The sequence below is a fragment of the Candoia aspera genome, chromosome 9, assembly GCF_035149785.1.
Source record: "Candoia aspera isolate rCanAsp1 chromosome 9, rCanAsp1.hap2, whole genome shotgun sequence".
In the NCBI taxonomy this organism is placed as follows: Eukaryota; Metazoa; Chordata; class Lepidosauria; order Squamata; family Boidae; genus Candoia; species Candoia aspera.
This window is the reverse complement of record NC_086161.1, coordinates 4680589-4707200: the sequence shown is the minus strand read 5'-3', so window position 1 is coordinate 4707200 and position 26612 is coordinate 4680589. Positions and strand designations below refer to the sequence as shown.

The window sequence follows — 26612 nt, the reverse complement described above, 5'->3', positions numbered from 1 at the left end:
GATCAAATGGCAAGAAAATCAGTCAATATCCAGTCCACTGACAAAACATGGAATTCTCCATTTCTGTGATGGAATGTGAGTGTGGCCTTGGAGGACAGGGGGAAGGGATGCTGCCTAGGGAACGATCAGATAAAAGGAAAGGGAGTCCAGGGGAGGGTGACAGTCTGAAGAAGAAACTTAGGAAAGGCCGGCCTTGAACACTCAAGCGATAAATAGGGAGGGTGAGAGATTTGTACTTTCAGACTTAAAAGATTCTGTTAATGTAGCCCTACAATTTTAAAGTAGAATTAGTTCCTTTAGTCGTGTTTCCTGTCTGGTTTACCTGGAAGGGCTGACAATTTCTGATTACTCTAGAAACAGCTGCTCTGAGCTCTCACACTTGAATCAACAGCAAAAAGGAAAAAAGGGAAGAGATAACTTGATGCTCTCCAGAAATCTTAGATTACAACTCCAATAACCTCTGGCCGTCAGCCATGCTGGCTGGGGCTCTGGTTGCCCCAGATGTGATACGGTTGACAGGCAGACAAAAGTTGGAATTACAATAGGACATAAATTTCCCCCCTGAAAATTTTACTTAAGAATATTTAATTAAAATAAAACTTTAAGCTCCCCCCACTCCGTCCGTTCTTCAAAAAGTGAGACTAATCCATTTCTAAACTCTACTTTGCGAGCAGGAGGGTAGTTTTGCCCAAGTTGTTTCTAGCTATAGGAACTGGGCTTAGGATATCCTAGAGCATCTTTAGATTTACGGTTATAACAAGCCAGGCATCTGTTCATCCTCAGCAAAGCTTTTCAAAGCCTAAACTGGTAAACAGAACTGCAGTTAAGAAAAGCAAAACTCACTGCCCTCTTTTAACACTTTGCAATAACCTAAGTACAGTAGCTTCCATCGTTCTTTTCCATTCTGAAAGTAAATTATTTGGATTAGGTCGATGGCAAAAGACTTTAGCCCCAGCCCTAATTCTGTTTATTTGAATGATTTATATGGCTGCCCATCTCACAGCAGTGACTCTGATAAGAAGGACCACAGCTTCTTTATTGAAAAGACGTAGAAGAAACTTGTTTGAAGTTCTATGTTATGTCTAATTTGGCACAAAGGATCAAGACCCAAATACATCTTGTAAGAGGTAAAGCTTCAGGCACCGTAAGAGTAAGATCAGGTTTCTTGGAGTCCTGATCACAGGAAACCAGTGGTTTTGAGCACATTCTCTTGAAGTAGACAGCACTATTTTCTCCCAAAGCTCTTACTTAGGATCATTGGTCTCCCATTGCAATTAGTAATTCACTGTTAATTATTAGCCAACTGTTTGTGCTAATCAACTGGCTGATGGGGACTCTCATAGCCCATATGTTTTGCCCAACCTGCATGCTGCCCATCTCTGGCCTGTATTGACTTGTGGATTGTCCATCAGCTCAGTGGTCACCTTCCATTGGTGGCCCAACTGGTGATCTTCTGAAGCCCCAATTCCATGGCAAAGGAGCAGTACTCTATCGTTTTCCCTTAATTGTTCCTTATATTTGGTGTGTTTTTGCCTATAATAAATTACAGGATCCACTCAATCCCCAATTGGACCAAGTGTCAAATCCCCAAAGTGATCAAGTTTTAGACATCACAACCAAATCCCTGGTTCTCAACAGGTTCAGCATGAGTAAGCTGTCCTTCTTCCTTTCCTTTCTTCCAGAAGGAGGAACACCACCTACATATCTTGCTGCCCATCATTTGCCAGAAACACCATTTATGCCAGCAGATGCTAAAGAGAATGTATGTTCATGGCTCTGCCAAGAGAGGAAACATTCACCCAGTGGAAATATCTCAGAATTACACAAAACTGATGGCACGAAGCAAAACAAATCAGTGCAGATATATTTACAACAAACACATTAAAAAACACAAGCTTCAGCACAGTTTTGTGCATAAAACAATCACAAAAATATACAATTTATTTAAAGCTGAAACTACCTCTGCCCCACGTCTGATGGTGAGGATTCAGTTGTATAAAATGAATTGTTTCTGGATTCTGTTTCTCCCCAAACTGAACCCCTGAATCTGCTATTATTATACTACTTTTTTTCATTTTTGTACAGAGGAATCCATGTTCTAAGACTGGAACAAGTCAAGAATTACCAGATCTTCATAATTGTTGAAGTTTGACTTCGGAGTCAAATCTGCATAGCTACAGCAAATCCCCAGTGTCAACCAACTAGCAAGTGTATTGTAGTGAATATAGAGGTTGCATGCATACCTGCTGTTGAGAAATGCTGTTAATGACAATGAGAACTGTTTTTGAGAAGCCCAAGTCAACCAAGATTTTTCATCCAGGCAATTTTTCTTTAATCAAAACATGTATTTTGAAGGGAAAGTAACAGCACACACACAACCAACTTAATAGCATTTAAAATGAGTTAAACTGGTTGCTGAACTACCTGAGAGCCATTTTTTAATTTTGTGTTGCTTCTCCAACTGTTCTTCGAAATTAGGAAATATCGGCTCATGTAAGTGGGGACTCAAGGCATCGACAGAAGGCAACCAATGTGGGAAGTGCCCATTCCTGGTCAAGGTACTAAAATATGAATCAAAGCTCTGGATGAAAAAAAGACAGTTTTGGGCAGCTGATCCCAAGGCCCACTTTGCCTGGGCAATGCTACTAGATCCTAATCTGCATAGGGTTCTGGTCCTCTTCTGAGGCCTAAAAGACGGAGAGGTTCTGACACACATTTGAAGATTTAGGGCAGAAGTAGGCAACTTGGTTTTCCTTGTCCAAATATTCTGGACTTTAATTGCAATCAGCCTCAGCCACCACAGATGGTAGCAAAGGACTGTAGATGATGTAATCCATCCATTGCCTAACCTGATCTAATACACTTCACCTGCAGTTTACATCTATTTTCCTACTTTTCCTCCAACTTCTTCTGTGATAGAGGAAAGGTGGGCCAAGGCACTCAGGAAAAGAAGTCTGAAGGACAATCTAAGTGTCTTGGGAGGCCCCTGTCATACCATTTGTGGAGCCTCAAAAGCACGAAAGAGTCCAGAAGTTCCTTGAGGACATTTGGAGAGCCACTGAGCCTACAAAGGCATCATCATCATCATCACGCAAAGCAATATATTGTTTGTACTGATATTTCCATTTCAATAAATAGAAAATCCCATTTCATAAAATATTGCTTGCATGCTGGCATGCCCTTGGGGCTGTGTCACCTTCCACAGACTCCAGACAATGCAATAGGAACAACAGAACAAAATTGGTGTACCTTTTTTTGCATCTATGAACACGTGCAAAGTAACCTGCAGAAAGCATTTAAGCCCTCAGTTTGACAACTTAGTAAGTCTTTCGTTCCACCCGCCTGGCCTTTTTATGTTACTTTCTCATAAAGCATGAAAAAGTATTCAGAGAGAAAAATAATGGGTTGTGTTGGTGTTTTACTATGGCAATAATACCTGATTCAATTACAGGAGACAGAAAACAAACAGAACAACCCAACTGTTTTGCAAAAGATTAAAGTGGCATATCGCTACCCAAGAGGAGTGTGCATGACTGAGAATTCTGGAACTCTGATCAAAAGCAGATTTCCTAATAAATTAGTCGAACCAACCAAAAAACGAAACAAAATAAAACTAACCCACCCCTCATATAAAACATAATACAAATAATTTTTGCCCTTCAGTCAACATAAAACCTTCAGGAATGATTCTTTCTCTCTTTATAGATAGATATAGATATAATTATAGCTTTCCTGAATATTTAAATAAGTTTTTTTCTTAGGAAAAAGAAACGCACAGAAAAAGGAGAAAAGAAGATAGTTTGAGCTTGATCCTGAGAGAACTGTGTTTTTTTAAAGTAAATTCTAAATTCATGGGTCTGGGGTACAGATTTTGAGCAAGTGCCCCTGAAGCATGTAGGGGTTTGTTTGTAGCAGCAGTGTTTAAAAAATGAAGACCCCAGGGAATTGGGAATCTAAGCTAGGTAACCAGAGGGGCGGACAAAAAAGTCAAGATGGCATTTATGACTTCACAATCCAACCCCCACCCTTGGAGCTAAGCAGGCCATATTGTTCCATGTTCTCTGCTTCGGTGACCTGCCCTTCATCCAGTGGAAAATGTCCTATTCAGTCTCCTTTCTCCTCATCTTGACTTCATTTTGGAATCAACTTAGGTCATTTTGTAAGCAGCTCAGGTCAAGTTTCCCAGAGGTAGGAAGATTTTGGTGACCAAAGCTTAATACTTTAGAGGACAGAGACTCATTGAGAGGGAAGATGTCACAAATGGAACAGAGCCCATCACATACCTAGGATTTTCTCTGAGGCTTTTTCAGGCTTGGGCTTATGACTTTGGCTTCTTCTTTTCAAACTGTGATAATCCTCCTTTAGAGTTTGCGTTGCTGTTTTCATATATTTCCAGCATCCTGCATTGCGTGAAATTACTTATGTTTGGTCTGAGATGATTCCAGAGAACCCAGAAAAGGGTTTCAGGGAACATGCAGCTCTGAAACAAGACTCACCCACCTCATCCTCAGAGCATTTTTCTCCTTCCCTTACATTTGTAGGCAGTGCATATCAGATGTTGAGAGACAGCAGCATGCTCTGTATTCAAGTGGGCCAAAACCAGAGATATTGCCTGCCTCCAAAAGGTGACAATCCAAATCATCACTCAAGGAACAGAAGAAGAAAATCAGTCCAGTGTTCCCACACAAGGTGCAAGATGCTCAAACTAACAGTTCAGAGGACAGGATTCCCTTCAAATCCCTGAGCTCTATCTAGTCCGCTTGCAGAGGTCAGACTAGAAATAAGGGACTACCATCCTATGGATGGGGCGGGCAACAATTTAACAATGTTCAGTCTTGTATTTGACTCATTATTTCACATCAAAAGGTAGAAAAATTTCTGCAGTGCAATCTGGGTGTGGTCTATCCCTGTAAAAAGTTAAATTGGAAATCACTTTTGTCCCACACAATGGCCATCACAATAAGTGATGTGGAACATTGGGCAACGGAGAACATGATGATGCCATGCCGTACCATTTCATTAATGTGCACTGCAAGGAAGGATTCTCTTAATGGTAGACCATCCAGTGCCCCTTCTGTTTCCATCTTATTCTTTCAAAGCCAGAAGAAGTGTCCCAGGATTACAACTACCCACAAGTTCTCAAAGGATCAAAGTCATTGGCAATGGAAAATATCTCACAGAATCACAGGTGTGACCAGGAAGCATAGCTTTGTAAAACTAAACTGAAGTTTGGAAAGAAGAACAATGAAAGAAACCCAACAACAGACATTCTCACTAATCAACCTGATTTGAAATTTCATAGCTGTGTGCTACAAAGTGTAATCATTATTTCTTTTTTCTTTTTCAGCCGATACAAAAATAATGTATTGCAACTCAAAAGTGCTTTTTAGTTTAGTTTTTAAAATAAACAGTTGACTTTTTTTTTATCAAATAAAATATTTACACCATTTTTGCTTTCTGGAATCAGAAATGCTCTTCATGCTATTACCATGGGGACGTCATCTGAAAAACCTGTGATCATTGCCGCTTCATCATCTTCATCTCCTGGTAAATCAAGTCACAAGGTTATTGACACAAAATGACAATGAGAATCATTCAATACACAAAGAAATGTAGAGATGGACACGAAAGGTCACTGGGGGCAGGAAACATTCTTATCTCCCCACAGTGATCCACAGAATCATCAGTTTGGAAAGATCCAATGAGGTCACCTAATCCAAACTCAATATAAGAACCAAATTAAAGGATTCATTCATTCATTCATTCATTCATCACCCAACTCCAATGGACTCTAGAGATTCATCACCCAACTCCAATGGACTCTAAATGATGTATTTTTTTCTTTGAGGAAGGCGGATATGTGTTCCTGAAGTCAATAATATAAAGTTGGGCCAACAGTCTCTCTATAAGGCAGCCTTCTATATTCCTAATTGGGCTGCAAAGCACATAGCAGATCTATTAGTTCCACATAGATCTCACACCCTTTCCTACCAGATGTAAGTACATAACCACTGCAATGGAAATTTAACAAGCTAAATTAATACTCAACCTCAGTCCAGGTACAGCCAATGCTTGTAGCTTGATGTAAATCCAACAGTGCTTCACCTTTCTGAATTCCACCTAAGCATTCGTAAGAACAGAACACCACTTACCTAAATCATCCCCAGAGGAGAATATGGCAGACCCCAGTCGGGAGTTGTAGTGACTGTTTGCAAAGGCGGTGAAGCTATTTTGAAGTCTTCGATGCCTCATGTACAAGACCACAAACCCAACACCCACTGTCACCAGTAAAAGAAATAAGACTGGCACCACGATGGCCGCAACGTCCTTAGATTTGCCCAATATTGATGTGGTGGCATCTCCACCTATGGAAAGGGAAAAGTGTTGAAGAGAGGAAAGAAAGGAAAGGGGAAAGACAAAAAGATGAAAGAGCAGAACTCATGGAGACTCAATTGATACAAATAAGTTCTCAGAATAGTCACGAGCCATTCTCAACATGCTACTGTTGAGCAGAAAACCAGACTTTGGCCAGCTGGAACAAATATGATCACTAAGGATCCAAACACAAGTCTCCGTCTCTGCTCTCCTGGGGGTCCAAACAGCAATGGTGTGGAGAAGCTGACAATAGGAGATAGAGGCATTCTTCCTACCTCTTCCCAGCTCACTGTAGAGAAGAGTTGCAGGCTCCCCACACATCTGCCCACTGTACAGACATCTTGCTTGCACCGTGAATGAGTAATTGTGGCCAGACTTCAGGTGGGAAACTTTGAAGACATTCTCAGTAGTGTTCCCCAGATATGCTGTGATGTTGGTCCCACTGTCAAACATGTGCACCTCATACCCCTGAATGTTGGGAAAAATGAACTCATATAAGGTGAATGGAAGGACTAGATCGGTGTTTCTAAACCTTGGCAACTTTCAGATGTGTGGACTTCGACTCCCAGAATTCCCCAGTCACATGCTGGCTGGGGAATTCTTGGAGCTGAAGTCCACACATCTGAAAGTTGCCAAGGCTGAGAAACACTGGACTAGATAGTGTATTTACGATTATGCTGATGGTTACTTTTATTGGCTGGTGACCAAAATGTCAGCGTTGTCTGGCTTCTTGGTTCTATTACTGCAATTCTTGCATCTTCCCCCATTTTATGCTCTCAATCCTGCAAGGCAGGCTGAGCTGAGAGCAAGCGAATGGCCCAAAGTCAATTCCCAACCTTTCCGCCTGGGTACACATTTGAACCTGGGACACCCTAACACTCATTGGCTGACTTCCAGCTGTTTAACTCCAAAGAAATAATTTCCCCCTTACCCACAAGAAACATAGAAGGGCAAAACTGCTTCTTCCTCTCCAGAAATAAATGGCCACAAGTCCTTGGGGCTGGTAGGAAATCTAGAATGGTCTACAAATGCTTTGTGCAACCATGTAGGTACCCATAGAGAGGAGTCCAGGAGGGAAGTGGGAATATGCAGATCATGGGATTTGTCAGGGGAGGAACAAAAAAGGCAGAGAAACTTTTTTATTTTCCAAAACTTTTAATGTCCTGTAGATGATTTTTATGAAGTTTGAAGTCTGTCTGAGATCCACTATCTGCTTTTATGCTGGTGGTATTTCATTTCATTCCACTTTCCCTTACTCTACGGTGTAAGGAAATGGCACCCTCTCTCCTAGGGTTCCAGAAAGCTTTATAAACCCGGCTTGGGTCCCAGGCCTGGGGTAGATGTTTATTATTTATTCAATGGCCTTGTTTGTTCTGTTAATGTTGTTGTTTATTACATTATTTTAGTCTGGGCTGTCTGTTCAATGTTTTTAGCTGTTTTTATGTTTTTTTCAAGTTTTGTACACTGCCCAGAGTCCACTGGAGTTGAGTGGCCAATAAATTTAAAATAATAATAATAATAATAATAATAATAATAATAATAATAATGCTGCTGCTGCTGCACTGGGTCATAATACAATTTCGTTTGGGCTTACTTTGTTGTCTGAATCCTGACAGTGTGGTTTGCAAACCATGCTTTATATCATCCTGTGCAATGTAAATAAACAATAAACCATGATTCCGTGAACTGTTGCGTGGTACACATCCACTCTGCATGCAACCCTGGGAACCTGTTGAAGAGGGCAAATAAAATACAGGATGAGGGGGGGAGAGTGTCATTGTAACACAGCTGCGACCTACCCGGCTTTCATTAAATTGGCTTTCCTTTAAGGCTAAACTCTTCCAAAACAACAAGATGTGGTCGTTTTCTGGTATAATCTTTAAGGCATCAGGTGCAGCCAGGGAAACTGTAATAGAAATTTGTGAGACAGATGGTTAGGGCAAGTAAATGGAATAGCAACTTATTCGTACATGCAGGAAAAGACCCACTGAATTCAATGGGGCTTTCCATCTCGAAGAAGACAAGTTCAGCCCAAAATGCTTCTACCAACAGGTTCCAGCCAAGCCACCCCTTACCTGTGTTGATTTTCAAAGTGGCTTCTTTGCTCATGTTTCCTAGCTGTATAAGGACGTGGTACTTTCCACCCGGGTCCAATTTTTTGATGGTGTATTCCACCGTGCTGTTTCGTGTTTTCACTTTATAGATTCGATCTGTCTTTCTTATTAAATCTTTCACAGCCACAGCATACAACTGGGGAGAGGCAAAGGTGGAAACAAGGGCCGTGGAGGTGCAATTTCCTCCAGCATCTAACATGAAATATTACATTCCAGCTGAAGCATCTCTTTAGGGCAGTGTTTTTCAACAGATGCGTGGACCTCAACTCCCAGAATTCTGGCTGGGGGAATTCTGGGAGTTGAAGTCCACCCGTCTTAAAGTTGCCAAGGTTGAGAGACACTGCTTTAGGGGAAAAGAATTCCACTGAGAGTTTGGCAGAGGAAGGCTACATCCCTTCCAGGTTGGTATTGGGAACTGGTCATGAAATCAAAAACTAGCATCCCATGTTGAACCCATCCCCTCTGGCCCTGGGCATAAGCCCCTGGTTTAATCTCTGTGGATCAGATCAATGGTGTCTCTGGGCCGGTGTTCTGCTTTGTGCGGACCACAGCCAGCAATGCCCCTCTGCCAAGCAAAGCAAGGCAACAGTGAATGTATCCACCCAAGACTGGTGATGTCTTCAATACAACAGTGCTACTTTATCTATCAAGGCTAACCATGACCCAAATTCTTCTAACTGGAGCTAACAAGGCTGGACATATTTCCTTTCCCTTCTAAAAGAAGGAAAGTGTAAGTGCTGTGCCAAGGCCACGATTATGAGTCCACAGCCATACGTAGGGCCAACGTGGCCCAAGTGTGGAATGGCCCAACCCTCTTACCATATCTTGGTCAGGGGAATCATAAGGTGACTCCCATTTAATGATGGCAAATGTTTTTGCTAGGTGGACAGAGTGAAGGTGTCGAGGGGGAAGGCGATTGTCAGGAATCATCTTCACAACAATGTAATCTGATGGTGGTCCTTGGTATGGAGAAATAACTCGCACCTGGAGGAAAGGAGGTGTCAGTGGAGGCACACATCCTGGAAAGCACAATGTGGATTTTCCAGACCACAAAGCATAGCCTGCATCCAGCCAATGTGGACTATTTGATCTGGTTTAGCTGCTTTGCAAACCAGTGATTTTCATTCTTTCATAACTTACGTCCCACCAACCACTCAATCAAAGAACTTGGTTCCCACCACGATAGAAAGACAAAGCTCACTCTGAGCTAATATAGCATGTTGGACATGCCATGGTTGAGCTACAGCTTAGCACAATGTATGATCCCACCCAACCATCTGATTAAAGGGTACTAGAGGCACAACTGCCAAATATTCTCGCTAATCTGTATTAAGTTGATTGAGTTGGGTTTCTTTAGACACTGATTTTCAAAAAGAATTGATTAGAAATCTATCCTTACCAGGAATAAGTACTGCTCATCCCTGTTAACAATCACAGTAATGTTGTGCAGAGCTGTAGTTGCATTGCTAGGATTCCGGTAGAGTTCCAGGAAAGACGTGGCATAAAATATGCCATACACCTGCCCAGGGGAGAATGGGTGGTGCAGGGAGAGGAAGTAAGGGAGAACTAATTAGCATGCTGCTTCTGCTATTCTGCAAATAGCATCCCAGAATCCTTTAGCCCCAGGATTTTCAAACATTTTCAAGCTATGGAACCTTTTAGTGGGGGAAAAATAAATTCCCAGCATCCCTAATCCACAAAATGGCAACCATAGCATTTTTTTTTTGCAGGAAACCACCTCCATCCTTTCCATTTGAGTGAAGCCACCCACCCACCCCTTTAGTCTTTGTGAAACCCCATCACGTTTTTACAGAACTCCAGCATTCTGCAGAACACAGTTTGAAATACCTTGCTCTAGCCTTTTTTTTTTTTTAAGAATTAAGACTGATCTCCTCATTCATAGGAGAGTATATGGTAAACGGAGCCACTCCCCTAAAATTTAGAAAGTAGTCCACATCAAAGAAAGTGCATTTTTACCACATTCCTTGGACCGCTCCAGTTGCACTCCACAGCAGTCTGGTTGACAGCTTTAGCTTTCAGGCTGGGTGGGGACGGCCTCGTACCACGGGTCACCACATGGGCAAAAGAGAGGGGGCTGTCACCCAGCTCCGTCTTGGCCCAGGCAGAAATTTCATACTGTGTCTGAGCCGTCAAGTTCCTCACTGAAGGAGAAAAAAGTTAATTAACTGGAGATATGAAGATACCTTCCTCTCCTCCCCCAAAATATGGTTTGAAAAAGAGTTATATGCAGAACGTGCAACCGATATGACCTGTTAATTTTACAGATAGATAGATAGATAGATGATAGATAGATAGATGATAGAGATACTATAGATAGATAGATAGATAGATAGATAGATAGATAGATAGATAGATAGATGATTGATAGATAGATAGATAGATAGATAGATAGATAGATAGATAGATAGATAGGATCTGCTTTATTACGTGCTAGCCTTTGACCACAAGAAAGAGATTTCATTTGATTCAAGTATCCATGACCAAGGGTGGATTAGAGACTGGATTTCCTTGTTCTCCTGCAGTTTTCCTGTGATAATCTTACCTGTTTGTGCTGACTTTCCCCCGTCTATGAAGAATGATCTTTTCTCTTGTCTGTGGGTGTCAAAAGTCCAGAAAATTTTCACAACGTAGCCATTCACCTGTCAGCCAGCAGCACAAAACGTGCAAGATAGACAAGAAAGTATCTGATCAATTCCTGGGTGGTTTTGTTTTACATGATTGGAATAAAAGGGCCCTGTCGCCAAAAGGCAATTTTTATAAAGGAGAACCTATCAAGCTGTTTGAGAACACAGAAATACTATGATTCTGAAAAATGGCTGAGGACAATGAGGTTTGACTTCTCCTACTTGCTCAAGGAGTGGGCTGGCCCATAAGTTGACATACATCTGAGAAAACTTGTACAGGCAAAAAAGAAAGGATCATTTTGAACAAAATTAAAATCAGGTGAAATTTGGAAGGAAAACTCATCTTGACTATCTAGATTCTAGCCTCAAGAATTTCTTTATGCAGAATTAGTATAATTAAACATTCTTCTCCCCGGGAGTTGTAAACTGGTATCATAAACACCAAACTGCACGCACGCACGCACACACCACACACACACACACAGAGCTTTCACTAGATGATGTTCCCCTACCCTTCCCAAAATACTATTTCATTTTTATTTTTGATTGCTCCATCTTAGGAAATGTGCTGAGGGTGTAGCATTTGGGGATCAACAATATAGATTGCTAAAGGTGGCAGTTAAAAAGAAAAGATTGTATCTCACCTGAATATTAGCGTCTAGTCTGAGGGTAAAGCTTATGGAGTTTTCATCGTAACTATCAATATGAATAGTCGGAGGTGGAATAACTGACATGGGGTCAAAAGAGAGAAAGAGGAACTGAGAGCTGGCATCAGATTTGACTCTGATATCATCTCCATGAAACAGACATAAAGAGATTCCATTTTACTGCACAGACGTCACGAGGGTGACCAGTGTACCTTGCTTAATGTGCTTTTCATGAGCCCCAGAGACCCTTCTGAATAAATTGTTTGTATATACATCGTATTTATATTTAAATTCGCAGCACACTTTCCCACTATGCGGCAGTTATGCCCTGCAATTAAGTAACACATCCTTTGAGTTTCAACTCAAAGCCTGGTAGTTTCACGGACACGAGGGGCTGGGGGCAACAATATGGAAGTGCTCTCCATTGCCTTCTTCACGCGGGTTTTTTTCCTCTGTAACAGCCCTGGGATTTCTCTCATCTCAAAGCCAAGGCAGATCTCCTAGCTTTTTGAGATCAGCCAAGGTTGAGGAGATGCTGCCATCTAGCTGCATTTGCCACATAATCAATCAACTCTTCTCCTTCTTCTGGGCAAGTCCTTGCCATTGTCTTGGCAAGGTTTTCAGAAGAGGCTTTGCCAGTACCTTCTTCCTAGACTGATGGGGAGCAGCTGGCCCAAAGTCAGCTAGCCAGCTTCGTGCCTAAGACGGGACGAGAACACATGGTTTCCTGATTTCTATAGCCCAGTGCCTTTGGCCACTACACCACACTGGCTCTCATAATTTCTTTAATTCACTTTTGCCCTTACCCATCCCATCCACAGCCCCACCTAAATGTTAGTGAGCAAAGGTGTTATTAACATGGAACGTAAGTTTGGGAAAAGAAAGTCAATGCATTTAATATAACAAATTATTATTTACAACAGATGCAGGTCATTAGCCACCAAGGATGATTTGGTAATTGGCATATTGAACAAAAAAGAGCAAGTGGATTTTCTCAAGGCTAAATAATGAACGCATTAATCTTAAATCAACCAAACAGAAGAGGTAAGAGAAATTTTATTAAAGGCCAGAACGATTTGAGGATTTGGAGTTTTCTCTCCTGTCCCAACCTCAGGGTCTAATGCAATGAAAGGATCCAAGAAATTAATTCCTGAAAGGTTTACCTTTGCCTTTTATAGTTCGTATGGATTTGGAATCGCTCCAGTTCCCCACTCCGCGGCTTGTTACGGCAGCAACCTTTTCAAACCAGAAGACTTGTTAAAATAGGCAAGAAAGTGTCCTGGATAAAACAGCTTTTTTTGGAAAAAAAAAAAAAAGGAGTGCCAAGGGAATTTATAAGTGAATCGCAGGGAGGGAAAGATGCTATTTTCACCATTATTCTACTGGAAAAACTGAGTAATCAGACAGACTTATTCCAGCCTTTCCCAATGGCGTAGCTTCCCCAGTGTAGGGACTATGAACCCCAGGATTCCCAGCCAGTACAACCCAAAGGCATCAGGTTTGGGAAGGCCATTCCAAGAAGCCAGAAGCCGCCGACTACTTGTGCCAAGTGATGGATCCCAGCGGCCACAGGGAGACCATGCTTCTAGCCACTGGTGCCCAGGTGGACCTTGGGCTCAAGGGCCTCCACACCCACAGGCAAACTGTGGTGGAAGAAGATGGCGATGGCAGACAATCCCCAGACAATCACGGGTTACCCTGGTCAAAGTAACTACCCAAGACTTCAGAGTTGTCTCCATCAGGGAAATGTAAGAGAGGAAGAAAGTCGGAAAGAGAGTCCAACACCTTGCTTGATACAATAAATCTGGAAGACACTCCCAGAAGAAATTCCAGAAAAACAAGACCGTCTCCTCCCCTGCTTAAATGGCACCATTGTCAAGCAGCCCTGATCATTAAGGTGCCACCAAAATCTGCTGTTCTGTGACTTGGCCACATTAGACTGCATCCTGTCCTGTAAATGTCTGTTCTCGGATAAGAAGTCTGCGCAGACGGTGGGGAGGGCATCAGAGAAGATAACTGGGATCTCGCTTCCTCTCATTCAGGACATAGTGCATACATGCTGTCTGTCCAGAGCCCAAAATATTGCTAGTGACTCCTTCCACCCCATCATGGCTTGCTCTCCTTGTTGCCCTCTGGGAAAAGGTTCTGCCGCATCCGATGTAGAACAGCTAGATTTGGCAACAGTTTTGTCCCCTGGGCTACTGGACTCCTGAACTCTTAATAATCCCTTCTCACTCCATGGGTGAGTGTAGGACTAATATTTATTAGGGATAAAGATGAGAGGAGTGGAATGGGTAAAGAACGCATATTACATATTGTAGTAATTATGGTATTCTTATTTTATTGCTTGAGCCAATTGCAACAACATTTCATTTTAACGTACACTTTGGTGTATAGTGAAATGACAGTTTATCTTATCTTATCTTATCTTATCTTATCTTATCTTATCTTATCTTATCCTATCCTATCCTATCCTATCCTATCCTATCCTATCCTATCCTATCTTATCTTTGGGATGACAAAAGAGTAGAGGTAGTCGTCGCTTAACGACCTTTGGGTAATCCTTGCTTAACAGCCATTCATTTAATGACAGTCCAGAGTTACAACAGCCTCAGAAGAAGTGCTATATGACCTGTACTCACACTTATGACCATCGCAAAATGTCACACCACCCCCACAGTCATGTGATCGCAATTCAGGCACTTGGCAGCCAGTTTGCATTTACGACCAGTTGCAGCATCCTGCTGTCACGTGATCACAATTTGCAACCTTTTTTGCCAGTTTCTGGCAAAAAACATCCATTGGGGAAGCTGGATTCCCTTAACAACCGCAGTGATTTGCTTAATGACCCTCGTAAAATGGTGGTAAAATCAGGTCCGGTCCCGTGGTGACTTAATGACTGCACCACTTAACAACCAGTTTTCCGGTCCCTATTGTGGTTAAGTGAGGACTACCTGTAGTTCTAGAGGTAAAGATCATTTAGTGCTAGTAAAGGGCTAACAAAATAAAACATTTACTCACTCTGAAAACATATAAGGTGTTGACTTGCAAGATCTCAATTTCTGAATAGTTGGTGGGCGCCCTCACAGAAGACCATTCCTTTGACCCGGTTCTGCTGTATTCCACCTACCAGGACAGAAAAACAGCGGCAACCATCTCCTTGCCAACGTCACACTTCAGCAGGCTAAATGTTTAAAATCCTGCCCTAACCCCAAATGAAAGGTTTGAATCTGAAGGTTTGACTTCATACATTTGTGGAGCGAAACCTCAATTTAACAGATCGTTGGAGGGGAAATGGCACCCCTTACACCTGAATGCCTGTTAAAACCAATTTTTCATCATGTGGGTCAGTTTATATCAACATACACAAGGAGGCAAAGTACACCATCTGCATAATGATGTAATAATGTAAATTGGACAAGTTTGCATCAATTTACATCATTTTAAAAAGGATCTAAATCAATGCAAAAACTTAATTTATGTGAATCCCTTGACTACTTTGGAGAGACTTTATTCATTAGTTTAAGGTGAGGTCCAAATGCAAATTTTGATTGTCGGATTCAGAGTCTGCTAAAGTCAGTCCAGTTACTCTGCTGGGGAAGTTGGGGGTGGGGGGAACAACCTGATGCCAGCTGATGGAAGCTGAAGTCCAAATCAGCTAAAGGGCACCAGGTTGCCTATCTCTGGATGACACGGCTTGGAAGCTTTTGCATACAGCTTTATCTGTGGATGGATGATGTATTTAATTATATCCCATTTTGTCACCAAGGATGGGAGGTGCTCTCCAGAGACATTCGTTCCTGGAGTATAGCAGCCAGAAGATGTAGAAAGACCAGTAAGCAGATGCTAAGTATTTCTAAGACATGAACACTTCAGTTGGCACCTCCCTTGTCCCAGGCTACACCTTGTGCTCCACTAGCTTCCTTCAGCAACAAAGCACCCATTTGACCATCCTCAGCTTTGAGGAAGCACATCTGCCTGTCCCCAAATCCCTATTTTTGCCAAGATGCCCCTCGGTGGCCACATAAAAATAATCCTGAGATACTTACAACATATTCTCTGATCAGCCCATGGGCATTTGCTGGAGGGGCCCACTGGCAGACCACGATGCCTTCAGCTTCTTTCTTCAGCTGCAACTGAAGATGGCGGGGGGGATCTGGAACTAGAGAGGGAGAGAAGGAGGGAGGGAAGGAGGAAGGAAGGTGGGTATGTAAGTAGGTCCTGTTGGAACAAGCCAGGGATTCATGAAGCCCAGCTTTCTGTATCCCTCAGGAGCCAACCAGATGCATCAAACTCAGGAGCTTGGAGAACACAGCAGTCTTCTTCTGCCCTGCTGTTTCCCAGCCCCTAGTGTCTCCAGGCTGTTGCCCAAGATTCTGGAGAGTCCCGAAAGCTATCAACATTAGCAGCCACTGATAGACCATTCCACCAGGCATGTGCCCATCCATTCTTTGGTAAAAAGGACAGGACACCCTTGAGTCAAGTGTGACTCCGGCAACTGAATGCAAATGCCCTCCTTGTAGTTAGAAGTTCTCTTCGGCCCTTGCAGTTGCAGAGATTAAACAATTCAGCCGCCCTTTGTGCATAAGGTTATAAACACACACACACATACAGAGAGGAAGAGGGAGAGAGAGGAAGAGGAGGGTAGAAAGAAATGGTATTCATAGCCTTGAGAAGTCTGAAAGGACCTCCTTCTGCATCATTCCAGAATGCAGAACACGGAATCATGTTCTTAAGGGACAGATTTTGGTTGAAAATTAGGAAAAAAGTTCCAATTCCCAACAGTAAGAGTGGTTTGAATGGAACCAATGTCCCAGAAGGGTTGGTGGCCTCTCTGGCTGGAGAGCCTGGACCACCATCTGTAGGGTAAGGTTATTTTGGGATTCCTGCCCTGAACATCTTCCATTTAGAGACTGTTCAAAGGTGCAAGAACCCTTCTCCTCAGCAACTGGATACTCAGCTCAAGCAAGATGAGTTTTCAACCCACCATTATCCCACGCCTGCTGCAAAGAACTGGACTGGCTTACGTCCTTCCGGAGTCCGTAAGACTATGAAATCGTTGGTATTGTACACTTTGCTCAGGCACTGGACTTGAACTTTGACCTGGTACGTGCAATCCGGCTTCAGTACTTTCAAGATGCTGTTGGTTTTGTTGCTGTGAGTTTCAACAGATTTCCACATGCTTTCTCCCACCATCCTAGATTTGTGACAAAAACCACTACATCACTGTTGCGGAGTCTGCACAGGCAATTTTGAAGCTGTCCATGCATTAATCATTTGCCTTGATATCACTATAAACACACCTAATTCCATCCATGTTTGGGTTCATGCATGCTAAGCATTAATAGGATTAGACTGTTGCTTTGTATGTTGTATGAAAGCAGCCGCTTCTAGGTTCCTCAACAAAACACAGTTAAGTATGAGCAGACTGTAATGTGCAAACCAGGTCAGTAAAACCATCAACGCAAGAAACTGACATGGCTCAGTTCTGCCTTCCCCACCCTGGGGTCTCCAGCAAGAAAAGCTAATTTGGGGGCTGCACACAATACTGTATAATTTCCTAGATATACCATGAATAGAACACCAATTGTACTAAGAGGTTCTGTGTTAGCACACAGGGCCTAATTTTAAGCTTGTGGTCAAGCTCTCTGATGCCAGGATTTACCGATAACGTTAAAATCAGACAATCTACCTGTAATAGATATTGTAGACACAGGAAGCAAGAGGCATCTTCTTCGGCTGAGCCCAGGATAAAGTGATGTTGCCCAAAAAGTCGGCTGTCCACTGAAGGTTCTGAACCTTATAGACAAGAGTATTATCTATGTAAAACAAAAATGAAAAAATGCCTGGCTTTGGTATTTCATTTACATCCTATGCATTCCCAGCATGCAGACCAGCTCACAGCAGTTAACAATAGAACCGATCATCAATCAGGACCCAACGATTTATATCATCCTTATAAATTATGCCTTGAGATTTTTCTTGAAGGCTGATGGATGGGGAAACTAAATTCCAGAGAATCGGATCCACCACCTCAAATGGCTGGAATCCTGGTTGAGTTCAAGGGGCTTCTGTCCAAGCTGCACAGATCAAAGGCCCCTGTTTACAAGACAGCTCCTGGATAGCTGTTCCTGCAACTGGGCCAAAAATGTCCTGCTCTGCAGCAATGACAGGATGGAGAACTGCAGCTCCTTCACCAGGAGTGAGAAAGAATTTACGTACACAGCTGCTTACTAACAACACCATGGTGTACTATGTACAGTTCTGAGCACCCCATTTTCAGAATGATAGGGACAGGGTAGAGGGGTTCAGAGGAGGGCAACAAAGAGCAGTTATGGACTCAAGATCTGCCTGTGAGACAGGCTGGAGGAATTTGAGATGTTGAGTCTGGAGAAAAGAAGATGGAGGGAAGGCATGATAGCCATTTTCAGTTACTGTATATAAAGGGAGGCCATAGGGAAGATGGTCAAGAACTATTTTCTATGGCCACAGAAAGTAGGACCAGAAATATGGAGTCTAGTTGCAGCTATCTGGATTCTGTTTAAATATGATGTTGATGATAGGTTGGAGGTTCTCCATCTCTAGATGCTTTTAAGAAGAAGCTGGGCAGCCACCGTTCAAGGATGGTTTAATTGGTTTTCCTGCATGTTGTGGAGGTTGGATTTTAGGGTTTCTCTTTTCCTATAGAGCACGGACAAAAACCCAGTCCATTTTCATAGCCTGTAAAAAGAACTGGTGAATTGGACATTCCATTCTGTATGCTCAAAACAAGCGTAACATAGAAACCCAGGCATCCAGTAGAAGTCATGACAACTTCACATCTGTCGTGACATCACTACCCATCTGAGTAATGATGTCAGAAGCTCATGACCTCACTTCCCCCATTGCCCCCTCCCCGCGAATGCCCATGAATCAAAATAAAATAGTTAGAATTGTTTCTAATCCTTTCCCTGATCCACTAATTTTTCTAACATCAAATTTCCCTGCCCTTGAAAAATGGCTTTAAAACAGTTGAGTGCTGCTTTTTAGAATTCCAGCCAGGTGGCCATTCTCCACATTGTGGTGGGTGAGCAGAATCTGGGCAGACTTCTCCAAATCAATATTTAATTAAAGAACGAAAGACTGATGGATGCTCAATGACCCTTTCTGCTTGGGGAGGAAAAGACCTGCATCGCGGGGTGGGGAGAGATGTGCTACAGAATGGAAAGGGCAATCGATGGCCATTAATGTGGACAGTATCTCAACCAAAATGAATTGAGGACTGGAGTTTTGCTGACTAAACAAGCAGGGATGATACAGAGGACGATGGGAGGAAGAAAAACCTGGGGAAAAGGCATCTTGACACCGTTCTCCAGAAATCTGGTCCACACGTCAGCCTCATTTGACAGAAGAGCCTATTTTATTTCAACTAGTGAGTTTCTGCTGATCACTGCCCCACATCTAAAGGAAAAACAACCCCTAGCCCATCACAGAGGACAGTGAGTTCTCTTCCCTAAGTGCTAGATTTCTACTTGTACTGACTACGCATGGAAAGAACATCCCATTGGTTTAATTGGTTTTTGATTCTTCTTAGAGGCTATGACCTACCGGTACAGTTCTTTTCATCACTGCTATCTGGACAATCCAGGAAACCATCACATCGTTCCGCCTTCATGATGCACGCCTCTCCATCTTCACATTTAAATCCACTAGGGCATAACAAGGTGCTGTGAGTCGCTGGAAGACAGAAAGAACATACAAAACGGCCGCCTTATAACAAGAAGACTGGGAGGACCTACTCGGTCGCCTTGCACTGAGTAATCTGATGCCGTATTTTGAACAGCAGAAGCTTCCTGGATTTTGGTCCAGCCTCTTCTCCTGAAAGCCTAGGTCTTTTCACTGGGGACACTGGAGACACACCCTACCTACAAAGCATTATTCTTGACCAACATTTATTACATCTGCACTCATTGACAAACATTCTCTGGGTAGCTTATAAAACAAAATCAACGGCATTCTAATATTAAAAATAAAAAATTCAACCATTAAAAGATCAAATCCAGATCAGCATACAGGTTTCTTCTAGTCAGTGACACAGTAAAAATAAACCAATGTGCAGCTTGGGTTTTTAAAAAATCACATTCAAATAACAAGAGACCCCAAGTTAGTTTAGTATACAAGGCCTAGTGATTTTTTTTTTAAAAGACCTCACTGTAGATGAAAAAGTTCACATAGAAAGTACTAGGCAATTTAGTGTGGTTGGCAAGTTGGGGCACTACCTCTGAGAAAGTTGGATTTCACAAATTATGCTAAGTCACAGCTTGTTTAATTATGATTGATTAACCCCAGTTAGCTGGTTTATTCAAAACACCCTGTGCCAAGAACCGTGGTTTACTCATCATAATTGCTGGGTTCGTTCGTTCATGATCAACCAACATTGTGGGTTTGTATGATCTGTTTGAACCCAATTAATGGGCAAGCAAGCCACTGGTTGTGAGGGTCAAAGGCACGTAGCCATTATTCAGGAAAGCAGAAATAACTGCTGTAATCATATATAAAAGCAAAGTCCCATGCTGTTTCTCAAGCTGCCTCTCCATCAATCCCAACTTATCCCTTACATATGATTAGAGCAGCAAGACCTTTATATGCACAAATATGGAAAGATTCACAAATCCCTACAGCGAAAGAATGGGTGATTAAACTAATGGAATTGGCCCAAATGGCCAAGTTAACAGCTTTGATAAGAGAAAATACCTTGTCTGGATTTGTTTCTACTTGGCAACCACTTTTAGACTATTTGTTTGTGTCTGAAAAACACCAAGTTTTGATTTTGGGTTTTGATGATTAAATGGCTTGATTTTATAGAAATAACGTTACTAAGGTTTAACTAACGATAAGAGATTATAGCTGTATAAAACGCATTTATATCTGTATCGGAGAAGGTCGGACATCACTTTCTTCTTCTGCTCTCTAATTCTGCATTTTTATAGTTTTTCTTTTTTCTTTAGCTCTGTGCTCTGTCTTATCGATATATTTTGTATTTTAACTATACTTTGAAAATCAATAAAGTTCTTTTTTTTTTTAAAAAAAAAAAAGGAAAGCACAAATAACTGTACCAATCGGGGGACAGACAGCAGCGGTTCCAGAGGGTTCGCAGCGCCATCTGGCGAGAGCGATGGCAAGGGGCCACGGGGGGAGCAGCAACCTTAAAAGAGCTCCCCATAAGGCTAGGAAAGACTTACGGCAGTTGAGTTCATCTGTGCTGTCCTGACAGTCCGTCAAGCCATCGCAGCGTTTCCAGTTTGGGACGCACTTCTTTGTCTGCTGGCACTCAAACTCAAACCGGCTGCACCGCCCAAGAACGCTGGCAGATGTTGACGTTGCCCCGATGGCTGGGTGAGCCAAAGGTGGAAGAAAACATGCATTATCCAGTGTGGATGCTGCTCTCCCGTTGAATTAGAGGCTAGCTTTGTTTATTCTAGTCTGCAAGGTCAGTCTCCTTGCCTCCCGTACCACCAGATGGCAGCCTCCATCTGCCAAGACAGGAGAAGACAGCCTGCAGTTTCAGAACCATGATCCGAGCCTTCCTCGTCCTAAATCTGAGCTGCAGGAGGCAGGTGCACCCAGTCGCATCTGGGCTGGCTACTTCAGCAAAAACACCGCCTTCACCATCTACCAACGCAGAGACTGTCAAGTATCATCCCTTCAAGGAATTGGTCCTGCAGAAGGAGCTTTGCATGGTTGAAGACGCTCACCCGTTTCACATGGGATGTTAGCCAGGTTGCCCTCCACCAGTTAGCAGTGGCCTCCAACAATCTTCCCCAGCTTGGCATCCCTGAGATAGCAGGACTTTGCCCGTCCTCCTCCTCCAACCAGTGTAATATGCTAATTAGTCCATATGGACTTTGAATACTGTACAAACCCAGGAGTTGTGGTTTGTGGTGCTGCAAAGGCCAAGCCACTATGGTTCAACAACCCACAGCTAAAGAAATCCTGTCTTAGTTTGATGAGTGAACTCAGCATGTCCCCCATGGCTACAGGTGGCCAACTGATGGCACTGGAAAGCAAATTATTCGTCTTCCAAGATACTCTGGACCTGGGTTTTCCGTCATTCCTTCTTATCTTTGAAACTTCTGGCAGCTCTTAGGCCTTCTGCATCTAGCATTCACGTTACTCCACTTGAAGCTGCCTTTGCTCTGGGCAACTGTTGCGAATGATGTAATTTGTGTCATTTGTGCAATGGTGTAAAATCATTTCCTCCCCTTCTTGCCCACCCCCCCAATACAGATGTCTAGAAAATGGTCAAAGGGGCAAGCATTAAGAGAAGGGTGCCTTACGTGAGGTGGGGCAGGCCTCCTCATCTGATCCATCTGCACAGTCCCGGTATCCATCGCAGACCCAGCTGTTCATGATGCAAGTCCCACTATTACAACGGAAGTGATTCGGTGCACACGTGGCAGGAACCGCCGTGGTAATGGGGATGATGGCAGAGCCTAGATTGGAACCAGAAGGACTTTAGAGGAGCTCTCTTGGGTCACTCCAGTACCCAAGGTGGGCCAGTCAAGAAACAGAGACCGAAGAAATTCCAAGAATGCTACTTTATTGTTGTGGGGTACAATAACAGAAGCTTGAAAGCCTGTCCAAGTTTCACTCAATCCCATCTTATACTAAACAAAATCAAGGTGGGATTATTTGAGATACTTTCTCATGCTTCCTTCTATCTCTGGACTCTGTAATCGCTTCTCGAAGTCTGTCCTTAATGGCTCACTCAGACCTTCTCCAAGGTCAGCTCTAAACTCCTATACACCTAGATCATCCCCATGACCAAAAGCCGTCCAGCCAAACACCTTGGGGAAGCAAGGCACCAAAGTACACCATAATACTAGGTCCCCATTACTTGTCCCCAGACTTCTGCTGAGAACAGGACTTCTCCCAGGGGTGTGCAGAGACCTGGACTCCTAGGCATTTGCATAGACTGCTGGTCCCAAAGAGGATAAGACTAGGACAAAGCAGCAAGCAGATTCTTCATCTGGTAGCGAACAGGGTGTCTCAAGATTCAGTACTGGCCTGTATCCTTCAGAAAATGTATTAATGACTTGGAAGGTGAGATGGAGGGAATGTTTATCAAAGTTGCAATGAAACAAAGCTGGGTAGGAAAGCTAATACTACAGATGAGAGAAGCAGTCAGAAGGAACTTGATAGATCTCATACGTGGAATGCAACCATCTTGGAACCGTAATTTATTAGAAACAGAATGTAAGTCAACAGTGTGATGCTGCTGCAAAAAAGGCAAATGCAATTTTAGGCTGCATCAGCAGAAGCATAGTTTCAATCACAGGGCCTAATAGCACCAACTTTGAGCAACTGGAAAAGAAGACTCGCTCCTACCACTGCATGACTTCTCATCGGACCAATCTCCACAGTCATTTTCTTTATCACACTTCCATCGGTTCGGAATGCAGTGCCCATTGTCACACTGGAACTGGTAATACCGAGAACAGTTTGGGGCTTCGGTTGGGTTTTCTAGCAAGGACAAAATGTTCCAGTTATTGACCACCCCCTTAAATGCTGAGGAGATACAAACCAGCTTTTTGAAGGCACAGTTTTTGAGAAGTAGAATGTAACACACCAGAAGAAGGCAGCTAACATTATTCCCCTCTGAAAAGTTGTGTATAGCTCTGGTAGGTGACTCAAGAAGAATAAGCGAAGAACATTTTTGTTGCAAGATTAAAGACAGAAAACAAAAACTAAACAAAAACTAAAAGGGGAGGGAGAAGCATCCTTTACAATGACGTCAGGATGGAATCATCCACGTCATGATGTCATTATACAAATGGGACAATTGTGTGGCTTGGGTGATGATGTCATGATGTGTGACATCACTTGCTCCCCACTCCTGCAGACATCTCCTTTTCTTCTAGTGAAATATTCTCGGCTCACCACAGTTTGCCTCGTCAGAGTAATCTCCGCAGTCATCGGTGCCATCACATTTCCACACCAAGCTGACACACACACCATTCTGACACTGGAAGCTGAACTGGTCACAAGTGCGATGGAACTCAGGATCTTGGGCTGCAAGCAACACAGCTGTTGTTAGGGAAGGGAAATTCCACAATCCAGGCTTGAAGCCTGCTGGCAACAGCCTGGACGTCCTTGAAGAACCTCAAAGGACCACTCTGAACAAGTCTTGTCTTTAGATGCTACCATGGATGGCTTTTCCACCAGCAGATGGTGGTTCAAGAAAGATGAGGACACCTAGATGTCCATGACAATTCAATCTGCAACTTCCTGACTCAGAACCTGCCTCACCCATCAGTTTCAAGCATCAGCTAACTTGGTATTTTAAATATCCATTCTCAATTCTGCAATCACAGCCTGCAAGCTGTACTCATATTACTAAGCCAAAAAATGCTAATCTATTATCTAACATTTACACAAGGTTTAAGAGCAATGATTTTGCATCTGTTGACTGTGTTTTTCCCAATCTTCCTGAGGATCCTTCATAATATTACAGTGATGTCACCAAAGAGGGTGGGGGCAGAATTTTCTGCCCACCTCTCTTTTCTTTAAAAGCAACAGAATATGTTAAGCTTATCGGACGCTTAATTACCTACTTTATGTCCTATTTGGGGGAAATTCCCTGAATTACGTTGTCATTCAATTTTGATGGTACAATCTTAGAGAGTTGGGGAGCCATAAAAGATGAGCCACAAGCCCTGTTGGTGGACAGGACTCTGGGCTGACCACCTCTGGTTTAGAAAATGGAAAGCTTTCCTTGAAATCCTTAAAACAGCCCTCGAAGACAGCGTTTCTTAAAATATGGCCCTAGGGCCCCTGGGGGTTCCCCAAGACCCTCCAGGGGTCTGCAAAATCAAAATTATTTGCCAGCCTATGTTGAAAAATCATATAATATTCAAATCCCATCAAACAATGGAGAGAAGGGGTAGCAGCAGTGAATCCATCAATTTTAATTTTTAATATAGTAAATATTGATAAATGTAACCATACAAAAAGCTCTTTTGGGGTCCTCCATAATTTTTAAAAGTGGGAAGGGGGAAAGGTTTAAGAAACACTAGCTAAAGCTTTGGGGGGAGCATCATTACGGTAGTCCTGGCACAGATACCGCATTTATTATTTATATATTGCAACTGTTGTTGATTTAAGATTGTTTTGTTTTATTGTTTTACTGTATTTTAACTAGTATTTGTCCTTGCTTTATGGTAAACCGCCCACAGCCGCTCTTTGAGTGAGGGGGCGGCGGCTAAATTTGAAATATACGTAAATAAATAAATAAATAAATATTCTTTTCTTTTTTTTAAGTGCAGCATATAGATTTCCTTCTCCATTGCACTTTATTTTCTCACCATACCCATCACTATAGCGTTCTGGCTAAGAGCCCAGGAGAAAACAGGTAGCTTCTTCAGAATCGCTACCACCTTGTCTTAAGACCTGAACTACTTGGCAGAAATCCCGTTTTCTCAGCAGCTTTACTTACAACACCCAGCGTAGGTGGGATCTTCATCCGAGCCATCTCGGCAGTGCACGGTGCCGTCACACACCATGGAGCGCAGCAGGCATTGTTGCCGGTTCTTGCACATGAAATCCATGTAGCGTGTACAGAGGGATTCTCCAGAGTGACAAGGTTGGGAGGGGGGAAGATGATAAAGAAGGATAAGCATCGGGAAAGAAGGCTTTGCCATCCTGGCTCCTTTGGGCCCTCCATCAAGGGTGTTTCTTAACCCCTGATTGCTGTACTTAGCAAACATTTAAGCAGTCTCTTGAGATAAAAGTCCTAGGGCAGCACATGGATCATAATCAAATTAAATATTGAAGAATACAGAAAGCAACCAGCCATCTTAACTCAACAGAATCTAGTCCCGTGTGCGCAGCTGTGTGCAGAGAGAAACGAACAATTGCAAACGCTAATTAAAAGGTGACCCAAATGTTTGGGGAAATCCTGTGATTTCACTCCCTTGAGGGCACTCGGCAACCCCACCATCAACCTGGGCATAACCTTCACACTCCAGGGCAGGCCCGCAACTAGGGTCTGTGTCACCCGGGGCAAACGTGGATTCCGCACCCATACGGGCAACCCCCCAGCACGCATTCTGGTGCCCCCCCAGCACGGCACTTGCTCCCCTCCCCAGTTGCGGCCCTGCTCCGGGGCACTCACCACAGTGCTGTTCGTCCGAGCCGTCAGGGCAGTCCTGAGCCCCGTTGCACCTCTTGCCGGAAGGGATGCACATCCCAGTCGAGCACTGAAAACCGTTGCATTTCCTCTCTGCCATTCAATCCAACAAGGGAACAAAAAAGCCAGACCTAACTTTTAACTGCATGAGACTTTCAGCAAACCTAGACTACAAGTAGTCCTCGACTTATGACCACTCCTTTAGTGACTGTTTGGTTACAATGGTGCTGAAAAAGGTGATTTACAACCGTTTTTCATACTTATGACCTTCGTGGCACCCCTGCAGTCATGTGATCAAAATTTAGGCGCTTGGCAACCAGCATGTATTTTTGAAGGTTGCAGCATCCCAGGGTCACATGATCACCAGTTGCAACCTTCCCAGCCTGCTTCCAATAAGCAAAATCAAAGGGGGAAGCCAGATTTGCTTAACAACCACGTGATTTAATTAACGACCATGTGATTCACTTAGCAACCATGGCAAAAAAGATCATAAAATCAGGCATGGTCACATGATGCCTCACTTAACAACCACATTACTTAGCGACCTAAGTTCCTGTCCCAACTGTGGTCGTAAGTTGAGGACTACCTGTAATGCATTTGGTTTACCAAAACATGAAGAGTTGGGTAGAGAATGAGGCAGCTGTGAAAATTAGTTCTCACATGG

The 26612-nt window shown here is 43.1% G+C and overlaps 1 protein-coding gene across 1 annotated transcript in view; it reads right to left on the bottom strand.

Annotated features, from left to right (window-relative positions):
- Positions 1–1017: 1017 nt before the first annotated feature.
- The window catches only part of SORL1 (sortilin related receptor 1), an 80610-nt gene continuing 55015 nt past the window's right edge, over positions 1018–26612 (bottom strand). The window contains exons 27-48 of the mRNA XM_063311198.1: positions 25934–26041; positions 25256–25387; positions 23701–23832; positions 23149–23283; positions 22098–22253; positions 21003–21152; positions 19369–19497; positions 17474–17600; positions 16809–16978; positions 15831–15943; positions 14803–14907; positions 12945–13017; positions 11779–11861; positions 11053–11149; positions 10467–10651; positions 9889–10008; positions 9309–9473; positions 8451–8625; positions 8175–8281; positions 6651–6843; positions 6153–6365; positions 1018–5544 (exon numbers count right to left, since the gene is read on the bottom strand). Coding sequence (XP_063167268.1) covers positions 5477–5544; positions 6153–6365; positions 6651–6843; positions 8175–8281; positions 8451–8625; positions 9309–9473; positions 9889–10008; positions 10467–10651; positions 11053–11149; positions 11779–11861; positions 12945–13017; positions 14803–14907; positions 15831–15943; positions 16809–16978; positions 17474–17600; positions 19369–19497; positions 21003–21152; positions 22098–22253; positions 23149–23283; positions 23701–23832; positions 25256–25387; positions 25934–26041 — 2936 coding nt within the window. The 3' untranslated portion in view covers positions 1018–5476. The remainder of the gene's footprint in view (positions 5545–6152; positions 6366–6650; positions 6844–8174; positions 8282–8450; positions 8626–9308; positions 9474–9888; positions 10009–10466; positions 10652–11052; positions 11150–11778; positions 11862–12944; positions 13018–14802; positions 14908–15830; positions 15944–16808; positions 16979–17473; positions 17601–19368; positions 19498–21002; positions 21153–22097; positions 22254–23148; positions 23284–23700; positions 23833–25255; positions 25388–25933; positions 26042–26612) is intronic.